The sequence below is a fragment of the Eretmochelys imbricata genome, chromosome 10, assembly GCF_965152235.1.
Source record: "Eretmochelys imbricata isolate rEreImb1 chromosome 10, rEreImb1.hap1, whole genome shotgun sequence".
NCBI classification, from domain to species: domain Eukaryota; kingdom Metazoa; phylum Chordata; order Testudines; family Cheloniidae; genus Eretmochelys; species Eretmochelys imbricata.
This window is the reverse complement of record NC_135581.1, coordinates 73007304-73020808: the sequence shown is the minus strand read 5'-3', so window position 1 is coordinate 73020808 and position 13505 is coordinate 73007304. Positions and strand designations below refer to the sequence as shown.

The following is a 13505-nucleotide window of genomic DNA, read 5'->3' as shown; positions in this document are numbered from 1 at the left end:
TATTTAGAATTACAACCTCCATCAGAGGGTCCCGTTTTGGCTAGCAAGAGGAAATCCATCTGAGGTTTGAAGGCTCAAAGGACTATTCTGAACACACAGAGAATTAGTACGAGTGAATTGCTGGTAGCAAGCAGCCTGGTGACGGGGCAAATGAAGGAGAGCTGGTGCCTGCTGCCAGTGGGTATTTAATGTGACACCCACATTGCAGTACCCAGGAGGAAGAAGGCTGGGATAAAAAGAGCTTTATTCTGGGTACATTCTCTGTCTATCTCCACAGCTCCTTGCTAGTTGGGGCATTCAGCATCCAACCCTATGTAAGCCATAGTTTTTCATAAAATCTGTGCACATCGCTTTAGAGTTCACTTCTGCTTCTGACAAGTGAGTTGGTAAAATGAGAATCATGGAATCCTATGTATGATGCTCAGTGTCTCACATATCAAGCACACTCAGCTTACAGGTAAAAAGATACCTTTTTCTAAGTGACAGACCTGCCAAGTGAGCCCGGCCCTAGGATCTGAGAACCAACCCCACCAGCTCCAGGTTCAATCGGATGAAGGGATCACAGTACACAGCCACAGTCCATTCAAACAGAATATTTCATGAGCTAGAAATGCAAGAGGTAGTTTCCTTCTAAGCAGTGTCCAATGTCCCCCTCTAGGGGCACTCAGCCATCCCCTCACTCACCTCTTCCCCATCTTTCACAGTTTCCTTCTTCTCCAGATCTTTCTTCAGCAATTTCAGCAAATAATCGACACGGGTCTGGAGCTGCTTTCCCTGAGGCTTCTTATCTGTCTCAACAGGTAGGATCTTTGATAAAAACAAAACACCCACATGCACCTATCAAGCCTTGAAGTGAGCAGACAAGCGTGAGTAACAATCTCCTCCCCTAGCATCCAGCAAGGGAGTGAGAAAATCTCAGCTTCTCAGGGGAACTGCCTTACCCTGCTCTCCCAGGGACAAAGGCCCAGATCCTCAAAGATATTTAGGGGGCTAACTCCCAATGGGAGTAAGATGCCTAAATCTGTACGAGGAACTAGGCCAAAGAACTCCCTCACAAGTCTCCCCCTTTCATGCAGAACTCTACCAATTCGGCGGGAGGAGAGGGAGGGCGCCCTCGTGCTGGTATTGAAGTGACAGGGCATGTGTGAGCACAGTCTGGTAGGAACTTCAACTGCCGCTATCTTGGATTACGAAAGAACTTCTCCAGCAAGCAAGCAAACACATTGCAAAACACATCAAGAAGCCTGTGTTGCAACAAACACTCTGATCCCTTGTTTTGACAAGCCGAATTTATTTAGGGTATCGTTTCACAGTAGGCTAGTACTGAGCAGCATATTTGGTAAAAGTAATGGATCATTAGTAACTTGAGAAAAAAGCTATTTCTGTAAAGTTGGTTTCACTGGTTTGTGCCTTTATAAACAAATAAAAATGGAGCTCTGCTTGATCGTTATCGCTGTTTTCTTTAAACAACGAAGTGGTCTGACTGTAACATACAGCAATGACTCAGCCGGGGCATTTGTGTTGTGAAGTAAGGTGAAGCTGCTGTTTTTGGGGTGAGAATCACCAGCCCAGTGCGTTAGCAGAGGGAGAATTAGAGGGGGTCCTCCGTACCACCGCTGCAAGGAAGAGATTCCCATGACTGTGCCCTGGTCTACACTAGGACTTTAGGTCGAATTTAGCAGCATTAAATCGATGTAAACCTGCACCCATCTACACGATGAAGCCCTTCATTACGACTTAAAGGGCTCTTAAAATCGATTTCCTTACTCCACCCTGACAAGTGGATTGGTGCTTAAATCAGCCTTGCCGGGTCGAATTTGGGGTACTGTGGACACAATTCGACGGTATTGGCCTCCGGGAGCTATCCCAGAGTGCTCCATTGTGACCGCTCTGGACAGCACTCTCAACTCAGATGTACTGGCCGGGTAGAAAGGAAGAGAACCGCGAACTTTTGAATCTCATTTCCTGTTTGGCCAGCGTGGCAACCTGCAGGTGACCATGCAGAGATCATCAGCAGAGGTGACCACGATGGAGTCCCAGAATCGCAAAAGAGCTCCAGCATGGACTGAACGGGAGGTACGGGATCTGATCGCTGTATGGGGAGAGGAATCCGTGCTTTCAGAACTCCGTTCCAATTTTCGAAATGCCAAAACCTTTGTCAAAATCTCCCAAGGCATGAAGGACAAAGGCCATAACAGGGACCCGAAGCAGTGCCGCATGAAACTTAAGGAGCTGAGGCAAGCCTACCAGAAAACCAGAGAGGCGAACGGCCGCTCCGGGTCAGAGCCCCAAACATGCCGCTTCTATGATGAGCTGCATGCCATTTTAGGGGGTTCAGCCACCACTACCCCAGCCGTGTTGTTTGACTCCTTCAATGGAAATGGAGGCAACACGGAAGCAGGTTTTGGGGACGAAGAAGATGATGATGAGGTTGTAGATAGCTCACAGCAAGCAAGCGGAGAAACCGGTTTTCCCAACAGCCAGGAACTGTTTCTCACCCTGGACCTGGAGCCAGTACCCCCCGAACCCACCCAAGGCTGCCTCCTGGACCCGGCAGGCGCAGAAGGGACCTCCGGTGAGTGTACCTTTTAAAATACTATACATGGTTTAAAAGCAAGCATGTAAAAGGATTAATTTGCCCTGGCATTCGCGGCTCTCCTGGATGTACTTCCAAAGCCTTTGCAAAAGGTTTCTGGGGACGGCAGCCTTATTGTGTCCTTCATGGTAGGACACTTTACCAGTCCAGGCCAGTAACATGTACTCGGGAATCATTGTACGACAAAGCATTGCAGTGTATATTTGCTGGCGTTCAAACAACATGCGTTCTTTATCTCTCTGTGTTATCCTCAGGAGAGTGAGATATCATTCATGGTCACCTGGTTGAAATAGGGTGCTTTTCTTCAGGGGACACTCAGAGGAGCCCATTCCTGCTGGGCTGTTTGCCTGTGCCTGAACTGAAATGTTCCCCGCTGTTAGCCATGGGGAGGGGGGAGGGTTGAAGGGGTAGCCACGTGGTGGGGGGAGGCAAAATGCGACCTTGTAACGAAAGCACATGTGCTATGTATGTAATGTTAACAGCAAGGTTTACCCTGAAAGAGTGTAGCCACTGTTTTATAAAATGTGTCTTTTTAAATACTGCTGTCCCTTCTTTTTTCTCCACCAGCTGCATGTGTTTCAATGATCACAGGATCTTCTCCTTCCCAGAGGCTAGTGAAGATTAGAAAGAAAAAAAAAATGCACTCGTGATGAAATGTTCTCTGAGCTCATGCTGTCCTCCCACACTGACAGAGCACAGACGAATGCGTGGAGGCAAATAATGTCAGAGTACAGGAAAGCACAAAATGACCGGGAGGAGAGGTGGCGGGCTGAAGACAGGGCTGAAGCTCAAATGTGGCGGCAGCGTGATGAGAGGAGGCAGGATTCAATGCTGAGGCTGCTGGAGGATCAAACCAGTATGCTCCAGCATATGGTTGAGCTGCAGCAAAGGCAGCTGAAGCACAGACTGTCAATACAGCCCCTGTGTAACCAACCCCCTCCTCCCCAAGTCGCATAGACTCCACACCCAGACGCCCAAGAACGCGGTGGGGGAGCCTCCGGCCAACCAGCCACTCCACCACAGAGGATTGCCCAAAAAACAGAAGGCTGGCATTCAATAAATTTTAAAGTTGTAAACTTTTAAAGTGCTGTGTGGCATTTTCCTTTCCTCCTCCACCACCCCTCCTAGGCTACCTTGGTAGCTATCCCCCAATTTGTGTGACGAATGAATAAAGAATGCATGAATGTGAAGCAACAATGACTTTATTGCCTCTGCAAGCGGTGATCGAAGGGAGGAGGGGAGGGTAGTTAGCTTCCAGGAAAGTAGAATGAACCAAGGGGCAGGGGGTTTCATCAAGGAGAAACAAAACAGAACTTTCACACCGTAGCCTGGCCAGTCATGAAACTGGTTTTCAAAGCTTCTCTGACGCGTACCGCGCCCTCCTGTGCGGTCTGGCTGCGCGTAACCAGCAGCCAGGCGATTTGCCTCAACCTCCCACCCCGCCATAAACGTCTCCCCCTTACTCTCACAGATATTGTGGAGCGCACAGCAAGCAGTAATAACAGTGGGAATATTGGTTTCGCTGAGGTCTAAGCGAGTCAGTAAACTGCGCCAGCGCGCCTTTAAACGTCCAAATGCACATTCTATCACCATTCCGCACTTGCTCAGCCTGTAGTTGAACAGCTCCTGACTACTGTCCAGGCTGCCTATGTACGGCTTCATGAGCCACGGCATTAAGGGGTAGACTGGGTCCCCAAGAATAACTATAGGCATTTCAACATCCCCAACAGTTATTTTCTGGTCTGGGAATAAAGTCCCTTCCTGCAGCTTTTGATGCAGACCAGAGTTCCTGAAGATGCGAACGTCATGTACCTTTCCCGGCCATCCCACGCTGATGTTGGTGAAACGTCCCTTGTGATCCACCAGAGCTTGCAGCACTACTGAAAAGTACCCCTTGCGGTTTATGTACTCGCCGGCTTGGTGCTCCGGTGCCAAGATAGGGATATGGGTTCCGTCTATGGCCCCACCACAGTTACGGAATCCCATTGCAGGAAAGCCATCCACTATGACCTGCACATTTCCCAGGGTCACTACCCTTGATATCAGCAGATCTTTGATTGCATGGGCTACTTGCATCACAGCAGCCCCCACAGTAGATTTGCCCACTCCAAATTGATTCCCAACTGACCGGTAGCTGACTGGCGTTGCAAGCTTCCACAGGGCTATCGCTACTCGCTTCTCAACTGTGAGGGCTGCTCTCATCTTGGTATTCATGCACTTCAGGGCAGGGGAAAGCAAGTCACAAAGTTCCATGAAAGTGCCCTTATGCATGCGAAAGTTTCGCAGCCACTGGGAATCGTCCCAGACCTGCAACACTATGCGGTCCCACCAGTCTGTGCTTGTTTCCCGAGCCCAGAATCAGTGTTCCACAGCATGAACCTGCCCCATTAGCATCATGATGCATGCATTGGCAGGGCTCATGCTTTCAGAGAAATCTGTGTCCATGTCCTGATCACTCACGTGACCGCGCTGACGTCGCCTCCTCGCCCGGTATCGCTCTGCCAGGTTCTGGTGCTGCATACACTGCTGGATAATGCGTGTGGTGTTTAATATGCTCCTAATTGCCAAAGTGAGCTGAGCGACCTCCATGTTTGCCTTGGTTTGGCGTCCGCACAGAAAAAAGGCACGGAACGATTGTCTGCCGTTGCTCTGACGGAGGGAGGGGCGACGGACGACATGGCTTAAAGGGTTGGCTTACAGGGAATTAAAATCAACAAAGGGGGTGGCTTTACATCAATGAGTATTTCAGGCAGGACTTCACGGACGGTTCCAATAAGAAATGGTGCACCTAAGTAATTGTTCTTATTGGAACAAGCAGGTTGGTCTGGCCTCTGATTGATACATGGCTAGATTTACCTCGCTGCACCTTCTCTGTGAGTGACTGCAGTGCGACCTAGAGGAATGAGTCCCCTAGACGGGGGAGACGGGGAAGCAAATGAGTACAAAACAAATCTGGTCTATTTCTTGTTTTGATCCACTCCATCTATCTTTTACATCTTTGGCTGGCAGCAGACGGTGCAGAAGGACTGCAAGCCATCCACATCTCATGGCTGCTCGGCAGAAGACGGTGAAGTAGGACTGCTAGCCATCCTCATCTCTTGCCTGCCTGGCAGAAAATGGTACAATAGGACTGCTAGCAATCCGTATCGCCTGCCTGCTCACCATAAGATGGTTCAATAGGACTGACTGCAGGACTAAAGAGAATGACCTGGTCAAGTCACTTCTAATGTAGTCTCTGCACCCATGTCTGCCCAGGCGCTCCTGGCCGACGTGGCCAGGAGCACCTCGGACATGACGATGACGGCTACCAGTCCTATTGTACCGTCTGCTGCCACAAGGCAATGGGTTGCTGTTGCTGTGTAGCAATGCAGTACCATGTCTGCCAGCACCCAGGAGACATACGGTGACGGTTACCTGAGCGGGCTCCATGCTTGCCGTGGTATGGCGTCTGCACAGGTAACTCTAGAAAAAAGGCGCGAAACGATTGTCTGCTGCTGCTTTCACAGCGGGAGGGAGGGACGGGGGCCTGACGATATGTACCCAGAACCACCCGCGACAATGTTTTAGCCCCATCAGGCATTGGGATCTCAACCCAGAATTCCAATGGGGGCGGAGACTGCGGGAACTGTGGGATAGCTACCCACAGTGCAACGCTCCGGAAGCCGACGCTTGCCTAGGTACTGTGGAAGCTCTCCGCCGCGTTAATGCACTTAGAGCATTTTCTGTGGGGACACACACACTCGAATATATCAAACCGATTTCTAAAAAAAACGACTTCTATAAATTCGACCTAATTTCGTAGTGTAGACATACCCTTAGTCTGGGATGCTCATTTCAGTTTTAAAATGCTTTTCTGAGCATCACACCTGAGGGCACGCATTCATACCAGGACACGACCTGATTTTTGCAAACAAAAATATTGCTGGGTCTGTCAGCAGTGACACTGTCTGAGCTCAGCATTAACCACGGGGGAAACTTAACATAACCAGCATCAATACACTGGGAATGCAGCATTCTAGAGAGCTCATGGTCATTGTTTTCCTTTTATTATTATAGTTTTAAGTGTTTACCAATATAAACATCCGTTTTTGAGGTGAAGCAAACATTCTCCCTGAGCCCCGGAACTAAAGCGAGCAACACATGAAGACCTACCTTATCAGTTAACTTCAGTTCTGGGTCCGTTTTAATTAGCTCCCAGTTTCCATAGCCATGTTCATAAATTCCCAGCAATAAACGAGAATCATCCTCCACTCCCCAGTCTACATCAAAATGAGCAGCTTTGACGCGGCAGGTCAGGCAGTACCTGAAGGCATTTCAAACACGAGAGAGGTGATGAGGTGCTCCTTTCCAACACTGCGGTGTCAAAGCAAATCTACAAACCCAGGCTTTCCTTTTGCCAGCCCAAAACCCCAAGCTCCTTGCACTTTCCTCCCAGTCATGCCAACTCACTTTCTCTTCTCCTCCGGGTCCTTGGGAATGGATTTGTGCAGCATTTCAAACTCTTCTTCATGCTGGATGATGGATTTCACGTTGACTTGGACACCAGAGATCTTGAGGGTAGGACCCCTCCTTTTCCCAGGCCCTTTCCCTGCTCAACAGCAACAAACATTTCAGCTGAAAACACTTCGACAGAATAAAAAACGCTGGAAAAGGCTCAGATACATTCAAGAGTTTTACATTCCTCCCATCATCCTCTGTTTACATCTAGGGCTGGCTGCTAATGCTTAGGTAGATACTGAAAACCAGGCTCTGCTTTCAGAGAGCGGTCATGAGTGATTCGTTACACTCCAAGCCCCTTTCCAAGTCATCATTTTCTTAATTACAAATAAATCAACAACATGGGAGTTCAGCCACTTTACCAGCTCGGTTCAGCAAGGTCACGCAGAGACTTAATGGCAGAGTTGGCAATAACACCCACGTCTCCAGATTCCCTGCCTCCTGTGCCAGCCACCAAACCACCCTGCCTCCTAGAAAGCTAGAGCATGCAGAGGCAACACACAGGGCTGGATGTTCCTCAAGTCTTGGAAGCACTTGCAGGGTATTTACCCAATACTGTGGGGGCACTGGCTGGCTCAGAGGACGGATAGGTACAGGTATAGTGTAGGGGACATGTTATTGGTTTGATTCCAGCCCAGGAAGCAATCCAGTCTGCTGGCTGCTCCACAACCTAACATGGAACGAGTTGGTAGTTGTAGCCCATGCCTTAGAAATCCCATGTCCACCAGACGCTAACAGTTCCAACTGACACCCTTCAGTCAGCGCAAAAGACTCACAGCTTGGAAGCTGGAATAGGTTTCTCACTCTTAGAGGTAGCTCCCTCCGGGTCACTAGCGGAGGCAGCCTGGGTGAAGTTTGTACTGTTCTTTGGCTAACAGACTACAACCTCCAGTGCTGTCAATCTGGTGTCCCATCTCACCTAGAATGGGGATGGTTCCCCATCAGCACTTTGGCCCATCAACACCAAGAGGTTAATGAAATCAGCACCCGTCCCTTTCTCTTACCCTCACCGGGGTTTTCTTTCAGCTGCTCCTCGTATTCCTGCATTGCCGACACACAGCTGTTGTGAATAAGTTCCCCTAGACGTTTCAGATCAGCTATGGACTTGTCCACCAGCTCGGCATCGCGAGCAATGCACTCCAGCCTGAGAGGGAAAAAAAGAGTCTGATGCTTTCCCGATTCAACACCTGGCCGATAGCGCTGCTCAGAGACACACTGCTGATCCTTTTCTTGCCAGGTAAATAATGGTTTTAAGACCACTTGGAGCAAGACCCATGTTAAGCTTTGGTACCTGAGAGCTGCAGGATACAGCAAGAAGCAGGTGATCACATAACAGGGGACCAGACTGGGACAGGGTGGCTTTGCAGGAGATGACACCATGTGTACCCTGCTCCTGTAGTGTTATGTAATGCACTAGGAATGCGCGGGGCAGGAGGGGAAGAGGGGGCCCTCATCTGAAACACCCTCCAGTGGCTATCATCTGAGACAAGATGGATCACCCGACAATTCCTGTGTCTCCAATGTCAGCACTTGCATACCATTCACCCTGCATATGACAGACTAGTCAGGCTTTGCCCCATCAAAGAAGCCTATGCCATACTTGATGCTTATCAGTTAATTGTGCCTAGGAGTAGAGCAATTCACAGAGATCTTCATGTGGCTATTTGTGTCTCCTGTTTACTTTCTTCATAGTGTAGCATTCAGAACTACAACTAGCCTATATGCGATTGGCTCTGATCCTGAGAACAGTTTGGACATACCGTTCGAGTGGAAACCCAAACTTCTTATAAGCCTTGATAAACCTAAGCAAAAAAAGAAAAGCAAAATTTTAGTGAATTACTGATGGAGGCTCAGTTTAAAAAACCAGCAACTCAAAGATGAAGGGAAGTTGGTTAAAGCTCAAGAAAGCCCCTTTAACATCTCTGGCCTAACCTCTGGACACAGCCTTAGGATGCAGGCACTTTGCGAAGACTGAAGAGATTAGAGGAAGTTCTATCTTGGAGATGGCAAGGACAAAAACTGGCTTGGAATTGCATGCATCAGCTGATCCGAGAAACGTAATGCTGGGGGAAGGGGAAACTTCACTACTCTGACTTACTGCCCTCACTCTTTTAGGGCTACTATTTTTGCCCAAATATATCAACATTTGCTTTTTGTTTAAATTTAAACTGCCAGGAAACTTTTCTTCTTTCAGGTAAATTTGGTGCTCCTGAACAAAGCCAGTGGGACAGCACAGAGACAGGAGTCCTTGGTTTCTCCATGGAATGACTACCAGCCGTTCCAGCCTTCCGCACACCCCCTGTAGCAATGTACCTTAATGCTGAATTTGATGAACCCACTCAGTCCACGGAGATTACTGATGGAGGCTAACAATTTCAGGAGCAATTTTTCTGAAAGACAGGCACGTCTCACTAGAATCAGACTAAAGATTGTCAGCTCGTTTCTCACAGGCCTACAAAGGCCATCAGCAGGTGGCAAAGCTGACAATATAGAAGTTCAGAGAATGGCTGGAGCCAGTAAAGCCTGATTTCTCCCCTAATTCTTCTGTTACAACACTAAGTTAATAAAGCACCAGGCGTCCTGCCATTGTCATTTAGAACTCATTAAATGTCCATGGTACAACAGCATGAGCATGGAAGATCCCCAAGAAATGGAGGTTTTTGGGGAGCCAATAGCCCCAGTCCAGCAGAGCACTTCTTCACTTGCTTAACTTTAATCATGTAAACAGTCTATCTGACCTGACTTCACTGGGACCAGCCACAGGCTTACAGTTATGCAGGTGCTGACATGCTTTGCTGGAGCGGGGCCCTACCCTAGCTGTCTGCGCAAAATTTCCCAACGTGCTCATCCAACAGTCTCCTGGGCTCAGCACTGACCTCCTGATTTCGGCATCAGTAAATCCTTCCACTGTGTCTTTCCTAACGCTCCGTGGGCGCCCCCGGCGCTTCGGCCTTTTATCGTCATCGGTATCGTCCGTCTCACTCTCTGATCCAGATGACCTTTGTATCCTTCTCTTTGATTCAGCATCCGAATCACTGTCATTTGCCTGAGCCTGAATGAACCAGAAAGACAGCACTATGGTAACAAGGGTTAATTTACAACTTCCTTCAACTCCTCCCTAGTGGCATGGGCTGGCAATGCAAGTGCAGAACCTCTTGGTGCTTATTCTGAAATAAGGCCAAACAGATCAACGTCGGGGTCATCCCGTCTTAAGAGGAACCTCCCTTTCTTCCCCCCTTGATGTGCCTGGATGCCAAAGACCCCCATGTATTTGCTCATCTCCTTTTGACAGATTTCCAGACAACAATGCTAAGCTCCTCATTTGGAGCATGCGAATGAAGCATGGGTTCCATGTTCTAGTGGAGTTTTCTTGCACAACCCTATTGCTAGAGAATTTGAATTCATCCTAGCACCTAGACCAGGGGTGGCCAAGCTTACTGACCCTACGAGCCGCATACCACAATCTTCTGAAGTTCGACTGCTGGAGCGCGAGGCTTCTGCCCCGCGGGAAGCATCCCCACTGGTCAGAAGCCCCTATCCCACCACCCTGCTGCAAGGCAGAGGTCCTGAGCTCTCCCCTTCCCTGAGTCTGGTATGTGGAAAAGGGGATGACGGGGGGGGGGGGGGGGCGGCTCCGCAAGCCACACTAACTGTAAAAGAGCCGCATGCGGCTCAAAGCCACTGTTTGGCCACCCCTGACCTAGACTGTTACCCTGGAAAGGGTACGGTCTCTTCTGGTTGTGAAGGGACAGGTTGAGTTTAAGCATTAACAGCATGGTGAAGTGTGAAGCTTAGTGAGGAGACGGGAAAAAAAACATTTAGGGAACGACCTACGATGCAATCAAAAATGAATTCCCGTCTAGTCCCCACCATTCAGTTGGCTATTTTCCCCTGTGCTGCAATCTGTTACTGCAACTGGGTTTCAGTATTTATTGTTTGTAAATAAAGCACAAGATGAATTAGAAACACCACTACCAAATTCATCCTGGACACATACTCTGCACTACAGACTCAGGGCCTAATTCGTACTCCGCATGGCAGACCTATGGCCCATTCTGTACTTTGTTCCAAACTACCAATGGGGGGGGGGGGGGCGGCGGGGGAATCAAAAATCCCACAAACCTGTTACTGGGCAAAGACCCTCTTTCCCACCACTAGCCCACCTGTGACCTTCTGTTTCCCAGCTTCCCGAGGCAGTGCTGTACCTTTTTAGTGGAGCTGCGGATTCTGGGCAACATATAGATTTCTTCCAACTCCTTCTGTCGTTCCTCCTCCTCCACTTTCTTCCTTTGCTCTTCAGGAATAATATCATCCCAGTCCCTCTGGGACCTCTCGTCCAGCTCAGTCTCTTCCTCCTCCATGGTTGCAAAATTGGCTACCTTATAAGCAAAAGCACACCCATGGGATTAGAAGCTCCCCGTGGTAACGTCGCCAGAGATATGTTGGTCCAGTCTCAACTTCTTTCTCTTGAGGCATTTCCCCAAGAAACCTGTCCGTCAGTCATTCTGTTGGTGTTGTTTGTCTTCTCTTCCAGCTATGAGCCATCGAGTAGCACATGCAATGTATAAGCTTTGGCTGGAGCCTTTGCTAGATTAGCATTTCAGTTCCCAAAGTTCGGAAGTTTAAGATTTTCTTCCCCACCACCAAGATCATTTTAAAACCTATACACACACATTTCTTTACCCACCCACCAAACCTATCAGCCCCCCTCCCGCTGGTTGAGGACCACCTGCTTCCGTGCACCTTGCAAAGGGTTTGGCTTGTTTGGCTAAAGCCTGATCCCATGAAGCCAGCCTGAAGGGGCACTGTTGGCCAGTTCTGTCCCTTCTCCTGTCACCGACCTTACAAGCCAGGTTGACCTTGGCAAAGACCGTTCATAGCCACTCACTACCCTACTCTGCTAGGATTCAGTCCTTCTTACTCACTGGTTTCTAGGAAATCTATCTGCTTTGTACCTTGAATTGAGACAGAAGCTCATCCGTGGCGCTCGAGGACACTTCGTTCTCTCGTGTTTCAGCCAGGCGTAAAATCTCATCAATATCCATTTCCTGCCAGTCAGAAAGAAATGATCACAGAATGATGATAAAATCAGAAGAAGCACAGCAACAGAACGGAAGTGGGGGTTTCAAGGATTGACTTGTGAGGTGTGATTGCTAAACACACATTGCCTGGATAAGTGAACAAGGGGAGGTGGGGGAGACAAGTTAACGGGCTGAAAATACTGATGGAGTGTCATCACTGAGGAGGAGGACAGACTATTTAGATGGTACAAGAGGGTATGAAGAGGAATGGCGGGTGAGGGTGAGAAAACTACAGCCTGAACATCAGGAAAAAAATTCCCGAGTGCTATCTCTTCGTTTGTGGAATTGTTCCCTGCAGGGCTGTTCAAAGCGTTTGGTAACATATTGTCAGAAACAATCCTGCACTGGATGGGGGAAGAGGTGACACACACTGACTCCTGTGGAAACTACAAAGGAAAGGAAAGCTGAACGGGGCTAAGAGGAGCTGGGATGAAGTGGACTCGCTAGGCCCTGTTACAATACACTAACTCGTTATTCACAGAACTACAGATGTATGTGCAGAGAGCTGACGGGGGACAAGGTTCTACCACTGAAACGCCAACCATTTATTTCAGGAACCTCATCAGAAGCTCCACAGTCAGTCTGTCCCATCCCTGCCTCCCAAGTCCATTGTTCTCTCCCTCCAGCTTTTCCGGAAACTTGAACTTGGTGCCCCCATGCCAGGGGTCAGTTTGACAAACCCTATTATTGAACTGCTCTCTCTGATCCAAAGAGCAAGTACAACAGAGTCAGGACAAATGCAAGTTTCCTCATACAGTACTGCCAGTGAGGTGAAGTTCATGAAGACCATCAGAACAGCTAGGTTACTTTAATTTTAACTACCTGTGGCTCCGATTCTTCCCCTTCAATCTCCTTGAAGAGATCCTCAGCTCCAAACTTCAGAATAGCTGTCAACTCCTCTTTGTTGAAAGGATTTGAGCTGCAAAAAAGTAACAAAAACACAGTTGACTCTCAGGAGCCACCAAGACATCTGCTTTGCTACGGCATAAAGACACACCTAAGCCTCCCTCATTAGGCCAAGATTGCAGTGTAAGTCCCCAACCCTGCACTAAGAAATGCCTTGTGCTCCGTTCCTGATCTATCCCCCTGTTCTGATAGGGGTTAGCAGTAATGTCAAGGCAGCATGCTCCATTCCCAGGGGAAGGAGGGCAGCACACCAAGTGACTCAATACTGAGCCACATGGCCAATTAAGCAGCAGTGTTGACGGGCTCCAAGCAAGGGATTCCCATGTCCTAGAAGAATGGCTATCTTGACATGTGGCCTCAGGAGTATATTAAGGGGGATGAAGTGGGGAAGAATGGAGGAGCTCCTGAGAGCTTTAATTACACAC

General features: G+C 48.8%; 1 protein-coding gene across 5 annotated transcripts in view; it reads right to left on the bottom strand.

The window, feature by feature from the left end:
• CHD2 (chromodomain helicase DNA binding protein 2) overlaps positions 1-13505 on the bottom strand; it is an 86108-nt gene that overhangs the window by 14670 nt on the left and 57933 nt on the right. For 4 of the 5 annotated variants that reach the window (XM_077828228.1, XM_077828229.1, XM_077828231.1 and 1 more), the window contains 9 exons: positions 12997-13093; positions 12049-12141; positions 11299-11472; positions 9970-10145; positions 8854-8895; positions 8098-8237; positions 7046-7184; positions 6749-6899; positions 685-807 (listed from right to left, as the gene is read on the bottom strand). In XM_077828228.1, coding sequence (XP_077684354.1) covers positions 685-807; positions 6749-6899; positions 7046-7184; positions 8098-8237; positions 8854-8895; positions 9970-10145; positions 11299-11472; positions 12049-12141; positions 12997-13093 — 1135 coding nt within the window. The remainder of the gene's footprint in view (positions 1-684; positions 808-6748; positions 6900-7045; positions 7185-8097; positions 8238-8853; positions 8896-9969; positions 10146-11298; positions 11473-12048; positions 12142-12996; positions 13094-13505) is intronic. The other variant, XM_077828230.1, reaches the window with a different exon arrangement.